The sequence below is a fragment of the Pogona vitticeps genome, chromosome 4, assembly GCF_051106095.1.
Source record: "Pogona vitticeps strain Pit_001003342236 chromosome 4, PviZW2.1, whole genome shotgun sequence".
NCBI lineage: Eukaryota > Metazoa > Chordata > Lepidosauria > Squamata > Agamidae > Pogona > Pogona vitticeps.
This window is the reverse complement of record NC_135786.1, coordinates 64,108,163-64,122,366: the sequence shown is the minus strand read 5'-3', so window position 1 is coordinate 64,122,366 and position 14,204 is coordinate 64,108,163. Positions and strand designations below refer to the sequence as shown.

Below are 14,204 nucleotides of genomic sequence, written 5' to 3'. Positions count from 1 at the left end.
ATTAGGACATGTTTCTTTTCGTGAGGCCTAGTAGGACAATACCTCTGTGTTTACTGATTTGAAGTAAGAGACATGAGGCTTTTACTCCCAATGGAATGAAATAGAGCAGCTTCTTTCAAGAAGGGGCATTTAGGAAAAGGCCACAAAAGCACTGTATTAGTGAACTGGGAATTATTTCCATACTTTATTGAATGCTTTTAACATTATACTTCTAAAATTACATTTCTGAAGACCAAGTGGTGTATTACTCATAGCATGTTGTTGACAAAATACTCTTCCCCATACATGGCAGCAATCACATTGATATGTCTTCTCTGGCTTATAGAACTTTCAAAGAAAGACTGACCATACCCAGCTTAGTTGATGCTCACATGTAAATGTTCACAAATGTAGACCAATGTCCACGTTGGAGTCACATCAATGCCAGTTCTTTCTATGTGGACTAACAATATACAGTAGGCTATTTTGTAGCAACCCTCAAGGATCAAGTAACATAAAAAGGTCAACAGGTGTGGTCAGGAAAATAGGATAATATGTTTTCTAGTAAATTCCACTAAAATGGAAAGCTGAAGGTAATCTCGCTTTTGTCACACAATGTTCTGTTTGTTCTAATTCAACCTTTGCAATTTGCAAAAATACATGGGTCCAAAGTTAGCTGATAGATTAGGAAGGATGAGCTCTCCAAGTCTGCAATCTTGATAAAAGGAAAATGTGCTCTGGAACAGCCTCCGAAAATAGCTTAAGTCTGCAACCTGTACTGTGATACCATGCTCAACTTTCAATAACTCCACAGCTCCCTCAACCACATATTCATTCTGGAGCTGCGACAAGGTGCATGTTGAGTACACTACTTCTCCTCCTGGCTTGGCAGCAAGGATTCCAGCTCTGGGAAATGAAGAGAAGAAAGGAACATTGGGGAAATGGATGAGTTAGCACTGAAGCAAGCCATCTATTCAAGTCAAGTACTAATGCAAAAAGATATGGAATCCTTAAGTCAGACAATATTCTGACATCCTTTATCTCTAAACTCTGGATAATACACTGTTCACTGCATCTTTGAGAATACAGTACGAACAGTTAAATAGCAAAGAACATCCCACTGCCCTTTAATCTCCAACATGCCAAAATAAATATTGTCATTTTGCTTTTCTAAGCAGGAATGGACAACAGGGCCTTCATTCCTCCTCTGTGACTTATAAGTTACCAGTATCATTAATTTCCCCCATACCAGATGGCCTTGGTTTCCATCTTCAACCCATATGTTATCATACTTCAACCAGAAGACCCTTTTCTAAAAATTGAGTTTGACAGAAGGATGCTTTGGAATACCATTTTTTTTTCCATTTATAAGACACTCCCCAATTTTCTAACCCCCAAATTAAGAAAACTTAGCTTTGAGGATTCAGCCTCTGAGCTCAAAATGTCGGACATTTTGTCTTTGTTGAATCTTGAGCCTACAGGCTCCACCTCCAAGGAGGTGTATTCCAATTGGTTTGTTCAGGGTCAGCTGACATCAGTTTCGTAAGGCTTCTTATTGGAAGAAGCTAAGTCTCCTGACTGTAGGAAACTAAGCCTTGTGGCTGAAGGGAGTCTGTTTACAGAGGCAAGGTATCTGCCATTTTGTTCTCTCCTCAGGTATCTCAGCTTACTTCTGTGTAAAAGATGCCCCTCATTTTTTAATGTAATGATTTTAGGAAAAAGTAGCGTCTTATAGACAGATAAATACAGCAGTTGCATTAAGGTAAGAATTCCATTAAAGAAATCAGTTGCACAGTAACCTATGGCAAATAAACCATCTTCAGTTGCTTAGGAAGGGAAGCATTATGGAATATAGCTTCTTTATTTATGAAGTCAAACACAGGTGCCATGTAGGCAGGGCAGATACAGCATCAGGAATTCTTTCAAGTTATGAACATCTTTGCAAAGCCCTGAATAACATTAACACAGCCACAACACAGGAAATGACATACAGCCAGCAGATAATATCCCTCACTGAGGCTTAGGTTCACTCACACAAGCAACTGTAGCTGAAGCATTGGCAGCATCTTACGCTCCTCCTTTCGTCCATACTTAAAGATACTGTTTTCCTCTTCCTTCAATGATTGTCGGTCATTGGTGCATGGCACATCCACAAGCACCTGCATGAAACAGGAGAGCAAACATTTCACTCAGTTATTTAAAATTTCTGCATGTTCATTCCACCCTCATCAATCACATTCTGGTCAGATTCTTTCTAATCTGTCTGCAAAACTTAGTATTTGAGGAAAAGCTAAGATAAGGCTTTCGTATTTCAAAATTCATTTTCTATAGCAGCAGAAATCTTCCATATTTATCCATATTTGTGGAAAAAACAAGATAGACATTGGCTCAGGGTTTATTTTTCCTTTAGAAAAAGGAAAAGTTAAATGTTCACACTCCTTTGCAGAAAATACAATTGGATTACTCTGTAGTGCAATCTATATCAGAGGTATATTCCTGTAAATAAGACAATGCTTGCATAGCCAGTGTCATGTACCAGTTATACTAGTGAGCTGGGACCAAGGAAAGCCAGGTTGATGTTCCAATGTTTTTATTTAAATTGTCAAAAAAATCCAGTTGTTTTAATTTGTATTGTGATTTAAATAAAATTCACTCTGGTGCTAATAGTTCAGGAACGGAAAGAGACTCCCATTAGACACAGCCAGTTAAAGCTACATATAACACTACTGGAGAGTTATCGGACCGAAAACAGCTGCCTTAACTCCAAAAATATAAAACACAGGTCTTTCGGGCTACAGACACATCATCAAAACATTTGAACGGTACAACTATGTTCTGAACAGGGCAAGTTCATACTTTGTATGAGCCTAGGAAAAAATCCAAAAGACTGCATTCAGCATCTATAAATACCAGCTTGCTCTCTATTGTTGGGTGGGTATAATCATCATCATCATCTTAGAACTGTAGAGCTGAAAATAATGTCACCAAAGGCTGCTGAGAACACTCCACAGTCAGAGGATGAGAGGGCAGGTCCTCTTTATGGACTGAGAATTTGTTGAGAACCAGGAAACAGAGATTAGGTATCAAAGGGCAATTTTCACAATAGAGAGAGGTAAAGAGTGGTGTGCCCTAGGAATCTGTCATCAATAACCTGGAGACAGAGATAAACAGTGAGGTGGCCAAGTTTGCAGATGACAGAAAACTTTCCTGGGTAGTGAAGAAGAGAAGGAATTGTGAAGAGCTCCAAAAGGATCTCTCCAAACTGGGAGAATGGGTGACAAAACGGCAAATGGGTTTCAACATAAGAAAATGTAAAGTAATGCACATTGGGGGGAGGGGGAATCAAAACTTCAGTTATCAGCTGATGGGTTCTGAGCTGTTGGTGATGAAAGATCTTGGTGTGCTGGTGGACAGCTCAATGAAAGTGCCAACCCACTGTGCAGTGGCAGTGAAGAAGGCCAATTCCAAGCTAGGGATCATTAAAAAGTGGACTGAAAATAAAACAGCCAACATTATAAATGCCATTGAACAAAATGGTGGTAAGGCCGCACCTGGAGTGGTGCGTACAGTTCTGGTCGCTGCACCTCAAAAAAGACATACAGTGGACCCTTGACTTACAGACGGCTTGACTTACAGACTTTTTGAGTTACAGACTTCTCTGGCCGCAAAATTTAGGTTTGACTTGCAGACTGAGATTTGACTTACAGACCAGAAAAAAACCAAAATGGAACAAAAACGGCCTGTTACGGGATTAATCGGTTTTCAATGCACTGTAGGTCAATGGAGACTTGACTTACAGACTTTTTGACTTGAGAACCGCCTTCCAATACGGATTAAGTTCTCAAGTCAAGACCCCACTGTAGTGGAACTGGGAAAAGTGCAGAAGAGAGCAACTAAAATGATGACTGGGCCGGGACACCTCCCTTATGAGGAAAGGCTACAGCGTTTGGGGCTCTTTAGTCTAGAGAAAAGGTGCCTGAGGCGGGGACATGATTGAGACGTATAAAATTATGCAGGGGATGGATGACGTGGATAGAGGGAAGCTCTATTCCCTCTCACGGATTACCAGAACCAGGGGACATCCACTCAAATTGAGTGCTGAGAAAGTGAGAACAGACAAAAGAAAATATTTCTTTGCCCAGCATGTTGTTAAGTCTGTGGAACTCCTTGCCAAAGGATGTGGTGATTGCATCTGGCCTAGATGCCTTTAAAAGGGGATTGGACAGATTCCTGGAGGAAAAGTCCATCACAGGTTGCAATCCATGATGGGGATGTATAATCTCCAGGCTTAAAATGAAGGTAGCTGAAAATGCCAGATGCAGGGGAGGGGTATCAGGAGACAGGTATCTAGTTGTCTCATGTGCTCCCAGAGGCATCTGGTGGGGCCACTGTGAGATACAGGAAGCTGGACTAGATGGGCCCTTGGTCTCATCCAGCAAGGCTCTTCTCATGTTCTTGCATCCCTATGACATCAGCTATAATATCACTTACCCTATCATAACATGTGTCATTCAGGTCACGCCAATTTCTCCCATCCTTTCTTGTGATCTTTACTTTATTGATAAGTTGTTCAGGAAGATAGCTGTGGAGAATCCTATGCAGCCGGTCAATGCGAGAAGCAGAGATATCATTGACTGCCAGTTCTCCTGTTACAAGAAAGACAGGGGCATGATTCAGAGGCAGCCAAATATTCAGATTTCCCAAGGGATATGATGGTTATATAGTACTCTCTCACACTGGTTCTCACACAAAAGTTCCCACCACCAACCACCGCACCATTTCATGTTTCCTGTATTTAAGGAACAACTCCATGGATATGGAGGTGTTCCTGTTCTTAGAGCCAGGAGAGGACATGCCCAGTTCCCTGACAGCTCCAGGGCAAAGTGCCCTGCTTGACCTACACTCTTCAGCTGCTACCCTCTGACTTTGATTATTCCAGATTTGCACCACCAGAACCAACAGCTCTTAAAGCTGACAGGAGGCCCTTTCACAGGAGGCTTTGCTTACAGAAAAGAGAGCTGCAGTTCTGTTTAATGCTCCACCTGCAACTGGCAGAGGATAAAGCAACATTCAAACATAGTCCTGGGAAGCTCAGTCCAAAGATTCCTAAGCAGCTTTCTACAGTGCTACCTTGAACCTGGTCCTGGCAAAATAAGCACTGGAACTCCAGTTTCTCTGAATTTAGCTTTGCTAGAATGTGAACTTTGTCTCAGAATCCAAACCCTTGCCTATAAGCATATCCAACTGAGCTGACCACTTGGGACACAGCAGGGCAGATTTCTATCAATTACCCTACACACACCAAGGCACAATGTACAAGAAGAAAACAAAATGTGTCATGCTAGTATCTCCTGATGACCCAAACAAGTGAGTTGCAATGCGTCCAAAGGCAAGTGATCCAGGTTTCATCTCCTGAAAGCGGAAATAGAGAGGTTACTTACCAGTAACCATAGTTCTTCAAGTGGTCCTCTGTGAATCCACACAAATGGGTTTTACTGCACCTGCGCAGGACTCCTTGGAATATTCTAGAGCTTAAAAAGACGTAATTAGTAGGAGGTTGCCCTGTGGCGCACATGCTCTGCCTGCCCGAAATACCTCAGTTCTGGAATGTCCGCCACTGTCAAGGCTCTGACTGAAACAAAGCACAAGAACACCAAGTGACGGACAGTGGGGAAGATGGGCGGTATGTGTGGATTCACAGAGGACCACTTGTCTGCGCTGAGCAGGTGGGAACGAAAAAGGGGGACCGGGGAAGATTGAGGAGGGTTGGATCTTTCAGGCGCCAGAGCTGGAGGTTTGTAGGGCTGATAGGGTTGCTGGCATTGTTGCTGAAAGGTAAAGGGCCTGCACGATTGGTTACATTGTTGGTATCTGGGCTGCTGGGTAGAATAGGAATGGGCAGTCTTGTGCATCTTGTGCAAATTGCCCATCACCTCATCCGTCTTCTCATTAAAAATACCAACATTATCAAATGGGAGATCCTCAATGTGGGATCTAGTATCATCATTGATCCCTGCGAAATGCAACCAAGCGTGCCTTCTGAGGGTAATAGCTGAGGCTAAAGCCTTCGAGGCAGCGTCAGCTGTGTGGCAAGATATGAGACGCTGCTGTTTAGCTAGCGTTGTGGCCTCAAGATGAGTGTTGAGGGCACAGGTTCTGGTCTCCTTGGGAGCAGCCTGAACGACTGGGAGGATCTTGCTCCACAGTTGTCACTGATAGGCTCCCATCATGGCTTGGTAATTTGAGACTCTCATAAGAAAGGAGGCCAGAGAATAGAGGTGATGGCCTAAGACATCCAACCTTCTGCCTTCCCTATTGGTAGGAGTGACTGGAGATTGATTACCTGCACGGGACTGATTTGACTACACTATAATGGAGTTTGGAGCAGGATGTTTCACGAGAAAAGCTGTGCTGGATCCATGCGTTATTTAGTGGTTCTCAATGCGTCAAGAGATATGAGTAGATATAGACAGCTTGTCCGATGACTCCTTGATAAGGTCCAAAAGGGCTGGTATGAATGCCAGACTCAACAGAGGGGATTTCTCTTGATTTATGTCGTCAAAGACAAGTTCCTTTTTGGGAGGTGGAGGCTGTTTGATGTTGAGTTCCAAAGATTCGGCCATACAGAGAACGAGCTGGGAATAAGATGTAAAGTCCTCAGATGGAGACGGTGGGTTTCAGTACATTTGACTGGGACTCCCTAGAAGCTTCCAAAGGCAGATCCTGATCCTGCTCAGAAGCTGTCGAGATTGGAGTCTCTCAAGAGAAGAAGTGAAGGGGAATGATGATGGTCCCAAGGTGAGTGAGTCAAGGTTAAAATCTGTGGAATCAAAGCTGAAGCATGACATGAGTGAGACCTATGGACAACAGTAGCCGGTGGCAGGGAGGATAAACGTGCATGTTTCGCTGGTACCAGGGATCTCAGATGGGGATAATCTGTGTTTGGAAGCAGATATTTTTCGGTGTCGGCATCGCAGGGTCAGGCTTGTAATACGCTCGGTATGAACATTGAGAGGGAGGTGGTGAAAGAGATTAAGAAGATGCGGGAGAGGCACACCTATAATGCATGCGCCTAGGCCACCCATAATAATCCTCAACATAGTGGTGATCGAGCTCATTCAACCTGTATCGGTGTCGATCGCTACGCTGATCCACATCAGAATAAAGAGGTTCACCATATTCAGAAATCATGTGGTGTCGAGACGAGCGCGGCACAAGAATCACCTCCCGATACTGAGAATACTGTCGGGATGGAGAGATGTGGTGCCGTTTAGCAGATCGCTTCCGTGGAGGAGAGTGAAAAAGTGATGCCTCCGAGTTGGAAAGCTGGATCACTGTTGCCCACCCAATAGAAATAGGGCTAGAATGGGCCAAGGCCGGGCTGGAGATAACGTCAGCCTCAGAGCGGTCATGAGATGGTGACAAGCTTGGTACCAATGCCGAGGCTTGAGCCTGAGGAAGTGGTCCCACCTCTCCAGCTTCAGAAAGGGAATCTGGGTCCGAAACGTCCCTCAATGACTCTTCCAAAATAGGAGAGGGGAGGGAGATGTGAACCGTTTGAGGTTCACGGGTTTATGAGACTTAGAGACCCGCTTAGCTTTCTTTTAACCGTGTCCTTCTTTTTCTTAGGAGAGAGGTCTTTGGTAGAGACCAAAGGTGACCTTGACATCGAAGTCAACATCGATGCCGAGACAGTCTTAGGGCTGGAAGCTTTGGGTTCCATTGCGGGGCCAGCAGGAGGACTAGCTACAGGGTTGGAAGGCCGTAGGGACTTTTCCCAAAGATACGACCAAAGTCGTTCCAAGCGAAGCTTGAGGGCTGGCTTGGTTAATTTCTTACACTCCACGCAGGAGTTGATCTGATGTCTCTCTCCCAGGCAAAACAAGCAGCGATGGTGGCCATCAGTGAATGGAATTTTGTTGGCACACGATATGCACCTCCTGAAAGGACCCGAAGAGGCCATAAAAGAGAGGTGGGAAACAGGGGAAAATTGTTGGGGGGGGGGAAGAAAAGGGTACCTCACAGGGGGAATATCCAAGTCCAAGATCCAAACGCTTAACGATAAACAGTCCAAAGATCAGAAAGCCGTAATCAAACCATCAACAAAGCCAAGTCCGTGACAAGATTGGGAAACCATTAAACAAGCCAAAGATCAAAAACAGTTGAATCAAAATGGAAGAAACTCTAATTGCTAAAGGAGTCCGAACTCAGTGGCGGCTAAAAGGAACGGAGATATTTCGGGCAAGCGGAGCATCCACGCCATGGGGCAACATCCTACTAATTACTTCTTTTTAAGCTCTAGAATGTTCCAAGGAGTACCTGCGCAGGCACAGTAAAACCCATTTGTATGCATTCACAGAGGCCACGAAGAAGTATATTTTCTCCGTGACCCAGCCATGTCAGGACACATGGATTGGGGCCCAACCCCTCCTGTACCCTTTTCTGATACTTGTACCTGATTTTTGTCTATCTTGGCATTTGTACATTTTCAGATTGCTGTGGAAAAACTCCACTCCTACAAGTGCAGAAATACGAACAGCTATGATTTAGGGTGCAGGATTATACAGCATAATTAGAATTATTGGCACATCTCCATAAAACATATTCTGCAGAACAAAAGTGGTTTGTGTTTTTAATGTTTCCAACCAGTGTTGACTACACCATGGAGTTCCATTTGAACTAGGAGGGGCAAAGGCAAGAAAAGAAGGTTACTTACGACAGCATCCAGTCTGTAGAATTGCCAGCGTCTTCCCACCTGGTGCTGCACAAAGGTCAAGGACTAAATCACCAGGTTGTACATTGAGAGCCAAGACAGGTAAGACAGATGCAGCATTGAGGAGGTAGTAGCCCAGAATTCCTAGTATATCTGGTCTAAAACAGAAGGAAATGCATGAAACCTAAGTACCCAAGGTAGTATGAGCAACACAATTTAAAATGAACAATGTGGGGCAAAAAAACACCCTACAGATTTATTTTAAAATCATTGTTTCATAAAATAGATTAGTAATAAAAATGGATTTTAAAATGTCTAACTCCAGAACTAAATGGTGCAAGTGATTATACAGGCAATGTCAGGAAACCAAAGATGGCCCAGTCACCTCACTGAAGAGCTAAATGTGGTTGGCAATATATGAGTGAATGACCACAACATAACAAGCGCAGCTCATTGGGTAGACTAAAATTAGCCTGTCAACACTGTTCAGTACAGTACTTTCCCCTCTTTAATCAAATATATAAAAGACTTACATGCTATAGACATTCAAGAGAAGTATCTGCATATGCAACTTCATATCATTTAAGCTGTTTTTTCTTAGTATTTTCATTTGAATACTTATGAGCTTTTGTGATACTAAAGGCTGTAAGGACATTTTGGGAAGCAAAGTCAATACACATTAAATAAATATGCGAAACCAGGTCATGCTCTATTTCGAACACCGGGAGGTGGGGGGGGGGGACTTGCAAGGAATATCAAAAATTTTCCAAAAAAGCCAGTTTAAAATACATTGGCTGCACAGAAAGGTAGTAGCTGAATGGTAGTGTAAATGCTTTGCCTGCAAAATGTTCCAGTTTATAATCTTGGCATCTTCTGATGAAGCTAAGAAAAAAAGCGCTAGACAGCTGCTGCCAGGCATTGAGGTAGGTAGAGCTATTGTCTGACCTCAGCATAAGAGCATGAGGCAGCTCCCTGGATCCTTTACTTACTAGTGCCTGACTCACATTCCTAAAATGTACTCCTAAAAAGCCCTATTATTTTTGGAACAGACCTTGACAACTTTGAAGGTTTAATAGAAGTTCCAATTCTGGTTTTCTTTTGGTCTCACTTTTCTAATCTCTATTTTTCCCTGCCTGATATCTACATCATATTCGCGTGTGCGCGTGTGCGCGTGCACACACACACACAAGGAAAAGGAGGAAGTTTTAGACCAACAGTCAGCAACCTATGGCACTTACCAGGAGTGCAGCTTCTGTCAACCCTAACTGATGACCATGGTAACTTCGACTGCATAGCTTGTTGTGAGTTGAGTCAGAATGATTTAGAACCTGAACCACCGGATGACCTACTTCTGCCTGCCTTTGAGATTGAAGGTGAATTATTTGTAGCAGATTTTCATCTTGACCCACAGATACTGAAGATGGCTCTTTTGGGAACTGGACTGGCTTTGAAGAAAGAGCCCAGTACTTGCTGATCATAAACATAAAACCTAGGATAATGCTTGTGGCCTTTTTTGGCATTTTACACAGCATGGGGTTTTATAGGCTGCATTTTGCTCAAATGCATCATACAAATGCTGAACTAACTAGAAAGATGTAATGCTTATTAACAACAATAATAGCAGTAATGCATCATCAAGTCAGTTCTGACATGGAGACCCCCATTCCATGGTTTTCTAGGCAGAAAGTACTCAGAAACAGTTAGCCAATCCCTCCTTCTGGTGGTGCTCTGGGACCATGCAGCTGTTCAAGGTCACACAGGTGAAAGGATAAGCAAACTTGCCATCCACACATTTTCCAGGTGATCTTAGCTAATTCCTCTCTTGGAAGACACAGCAGAGATTTGAACTCCACAGTGAGGCATTGCAACAGAGTTATACTAGCTCCATTAATGTGTATGACCCACGTACAGTGCAACTCAGGGCTGGGCCAAGACATTCACTGTCTGAAGCAAAGAACAGTAATTGAGTCTTCTCATTTTATGTACAGAAAATGACCAGACTAGCAGCTGAATCCTTCTCAAACAGCCTCCAATGCAGCTGAGAGTAACCAACTTAGAGGAAACAGAGCAAGCTGCGTAACTCAGCCCTCCAACATCTTGCTGCCACTTAATATGCCTCAGCATCCACTATCTGAGGCAGCAGCTTCATTTTGCTGTATAGTGGGTTCTGCCAGGAAAAGAAAACCAATGACAGTCAAAGACAACTCTCAGGGGATTAGGTATCATCCTTCTCCCTTTCTACAGTCTGGGAGCAAAGACAGTATCCATACTCTACTAACTACAAAAGGTTCGGGGGGGGGGGGAGGAGCAGGCTTGCCATTCAGAAATGCCAAATTGTTCCTAAATACACACAAAACCAGGCACATACTTAGCTTGAGGAAAAAGACTGATATCCCCTCTGGGGAATGTATAACACTTGATGTTGGGACTGATGAAAGAAACAGGCTGGTCTCGGGGCTCGCAAAGTTCAGTCTGAGTTTCTGGGGATAAAACTTGCTCTCTTGCACCTTGTTCAGCCATGGAATCTAGATCCTTTACTGCATTTTGAGCTTCCCAGATGAAATCTATTGCATTCAGGTCTTCTAACTGCTGAGTGACCAGCTTTACATCACAGAAATTGTTGAAAAGAGCTCCGTATTTCTGTTCTGATAGAAGGCTGATGCGGATAGACGGCCAGAGGCTGCCAAATTGTGTTCCATAGTTCATATCGAAGATCTGCAGAGCCATCCGGGTGGCAGGAATCCGAGGAGTAGTGGTTGCCTTCATAAGAATTAAAATATTGTACACGTGAACAATTTGAAGTCCCCAGTGATGATTTTTTTAAAAACAGTATTTCCATAGTTTCAGGTTCACCTAGCATAGGATTACACACACCCTACATTTACCCCCTCTAAAGAGATCTAGAAAACTATCACTAGGAACTGAGCCTTCTCGGTGGTGGCCACAATGCATAGAATGCATTACCTGCAGATATACGTATACCAGGTTCCCTCTCTTCTGGCCTTTAGGAAATAGATAAAAACTATTTGGTTTGAAGACGCCTCCAGAAACATCTTACACCTTTGACATCCTCATGGACCCATGAATTGGATATTAATTTTGATTGGCCATCTAGCACCTTGTTTATTTGATATTCTGGGTTATTAATGTTTTCGTCTGGATCTTATTATTTATGTCTTTGTGGGTTGCGGTGGATAGTTGTGTTTTTCAATGCTGTTAGCTGCCTAGAGTAGTGCTTAGATGGGTGGGGTACAAGCGTAATGAATAAAATCAAAATAAATAATGCTTGTTCATGAAGCTCACTGGCTATACACGCAGATAAGCTGCACTCTCTCTTGTGAGCATAAAAATGGATTTGGGAAAAATACATAAAATGCCACCTGGAACAATTTGGAGAAAAGGTGGAAGAGTAATTAAAATGGACAGTTTTACTGATTTGAAAATCTTGATTCTTTGCTTTCGTGCAGGACTGCAGAACAAAAACTGCAACAAAATGAACAGTAGAATGTAGGCAGAGACAACCAAGATTGCTTGGAGGTACACAAAAGCCCAGTGTAGATCGTATATATTTTCTAAATATAAGAGACAAAATTTATCAATTTCCATTTCATGTATTTCTGTGCAAACAAGATGTCAAAGATGTTCTTGCAGTTAGCAGCAGTTTGGAGAGATCTACATACTCTCCAAACTCTCCAGACACAACCACCTTCTACTGGCGCAACCCAGAGTAGAAACATAAGCTCAAGAGATCTGAATGTTCAAACAGATCAGGACACATTTCAAGGAATTATTGCTTGCAACAGTGGTTCAAGTCAGATGCCTTTGAACATGGAAACTGGGTCCTTTGAGGAAACTGTCAGAACTGGCTTTACAACTATATTTTTTTATTCCAACAATACATAATGCTGAATTCTGGCTATCTCAAATGCATTATTTTATATCCAGTATCACTATGTATAAAAAATAGTCACTAAAAAATCTGACTCGAAAAGTGATAAAAAATGTAGTCAGCCCCAAATTATCTACCATGTTTCCCCAAAAATAAGACAGGGTCTTGAAAATCATACTAGGGCTTATTTTCAGGTTAGGTCTTATTTTCAGGGAAACAGGGTAATGCTTCTGCTTGGCTTGGAAATACTGAAACAGTGATTCTACTCACTACCGTACATTCTAATCCAGAAAGACAATCTGACAGCACTGCTACTCTTAAACTCATTATACATTTTTGTTGCTATATGACTCCCAACAAGAAAAGTCTAATAAATTAAGTCTGTAAATCCCATATCCATTCACCTAGCCTAGGAACAACCCTTACTGAATTAAATAAGAACTTTTTCAGAGTGTTAGAGTTGTTTAATAAGGCTGTGAAACTCTATACACACCTATTCTGCAATTGCTTTAAAACATATGGGAGGTAAGTAAAAAAGTATAGGATGTGGCCCTAAAATTACAATATATATATTTATTGAAAATACTGCTTGCTCTTCTGCAATTTACAATTGGCCCACTACAATTATTAAAAAGAAATTCAAAGGTATTAAAAATACATACATAGGGCAGTTGAACGATACCACCTCAATCCAATCAAAAGTTAAATCCTGGGATGTTTGATGGGTTGGGCTTAAACTTAATTTCATCATAATGACTCAATAAAACCCACTGAGCCTTCTTCCACAGCAAGGAGGAGGGGAACTTGCTGAACCCCGCCATGCTTTTTTTATTCTGAAAGAAAAACAATCGCAATTTTCCGTAAATGTATCTGAATAGTAAAATTTAATTTCTTACCGACACGCCCCAAAGAGGGAGGAAAGTCGGAATTCGCCCGCAGCTCTTTGTTTACAAAGGAAACAGGCTGGGGGGCGAGGGAAGAAAGCAACTGGCGTGCATGCTTTTACTCACTATACTATCTACACTACAGGATCCACGAAAACTACTGCCGGAAAAGGAGCTGTTCTTCTCTACGGTATTAACTCCGCTTCCCTCCCACTCACCCATTTCTTCTTCTGGGGGTGGCCACGGCGGCAGGGAGCTGAGGTGAAGAACAAGCGGGTGAGCGAAGGCGCCTGTTCCCTCAGCAGCTGCCGGAGAAGCCGCCTTCCTCGCCCAACTTGCAAGGTCGCCGCCATTGAGCATCCCCACCGTCAGCAACCCTCCCATAGGCTGGGGCCGCCTGACGCGAAAGCTCCGGCTCCGGCGCGGCTGCGTGCGCTTCCCTCTGCCGAAGGCCCCGCCCCCGCCCCCGCCCAGGCTGAAAGGGCCGACGGGACAGCCGGATCGATCCGAGAGAGCGTAAAGACCGTCCTATGGCCGCGGCATCCTTTTAAGTACGGTGCGCAATTTTGAGCTGGTACATACCCCAAATGGACGGTGGGAAGCTACCTCCTGATTTGCCCAAAGCAAAAATAGAAAGCTTTCGTCCCTTCTTCTGCCAAGTACTTGCAAAGGGGAAAAATGTAGCCGATTGCCATGTCTTGCCCTAGTGTTCACGTCTATGTACCTGCTCCTTGATTAA

At 43.2% G+C, this 14,204-nt stretch overlaps 1 protein-coding gene across 3 annotated transcripts; it reads right to left on the bottom strand.

The window, feature by feature from the left end:
- Nucleotides 1-156: 156 nt before the first annotated feature.
- On the bottom strand, nt 157-13,897 carry NSUN4 (NOP2/Sun RNA methyltransferase 4). 3 transcript variants are annotated; one of them, XM_020783372.3, is made up of 7 exons: nt 13,684-13,823; nt 13,244-13,414; nt 11,061-11,452; nt 8,696-8,850; nt 4,471-4,625; nt 2,014-2,138; nt 157-885 (listed from the first exon to the last, which is right to left on the bottom strand). In XM_020783372.3, the coding sequence occupies exons 3-7, from the start codon at nt 11,417-11,419 to the stop codon at nt 609-611; spliced, it is 1,071 nt and encodes a 356-aa protein (XP_020639031.3). In that variant the 5' UTR covers nt 11,420-11,452; nt 13,244-13,414; nt 13,684-13,823; the 3' UTR covers nt 157-608. The 3 variants fall into 3 exon arrangements, with proteins under 3 accessions (XP_020639031.3, XP_020639029.3, XP_020639032.3); XM_020783370.3 differs by lacking the exon at nt 13,244-13,414 and having other exon boundaries at nt 13,684-13,897; XM_020783373.3 differs by lacking the exon at nt 13,244-13,414 and having other exon boundaries at nt 13,478-13,742.
- Nucleotides 13,898-14,204: the final 307 nt, after the last annotated feature.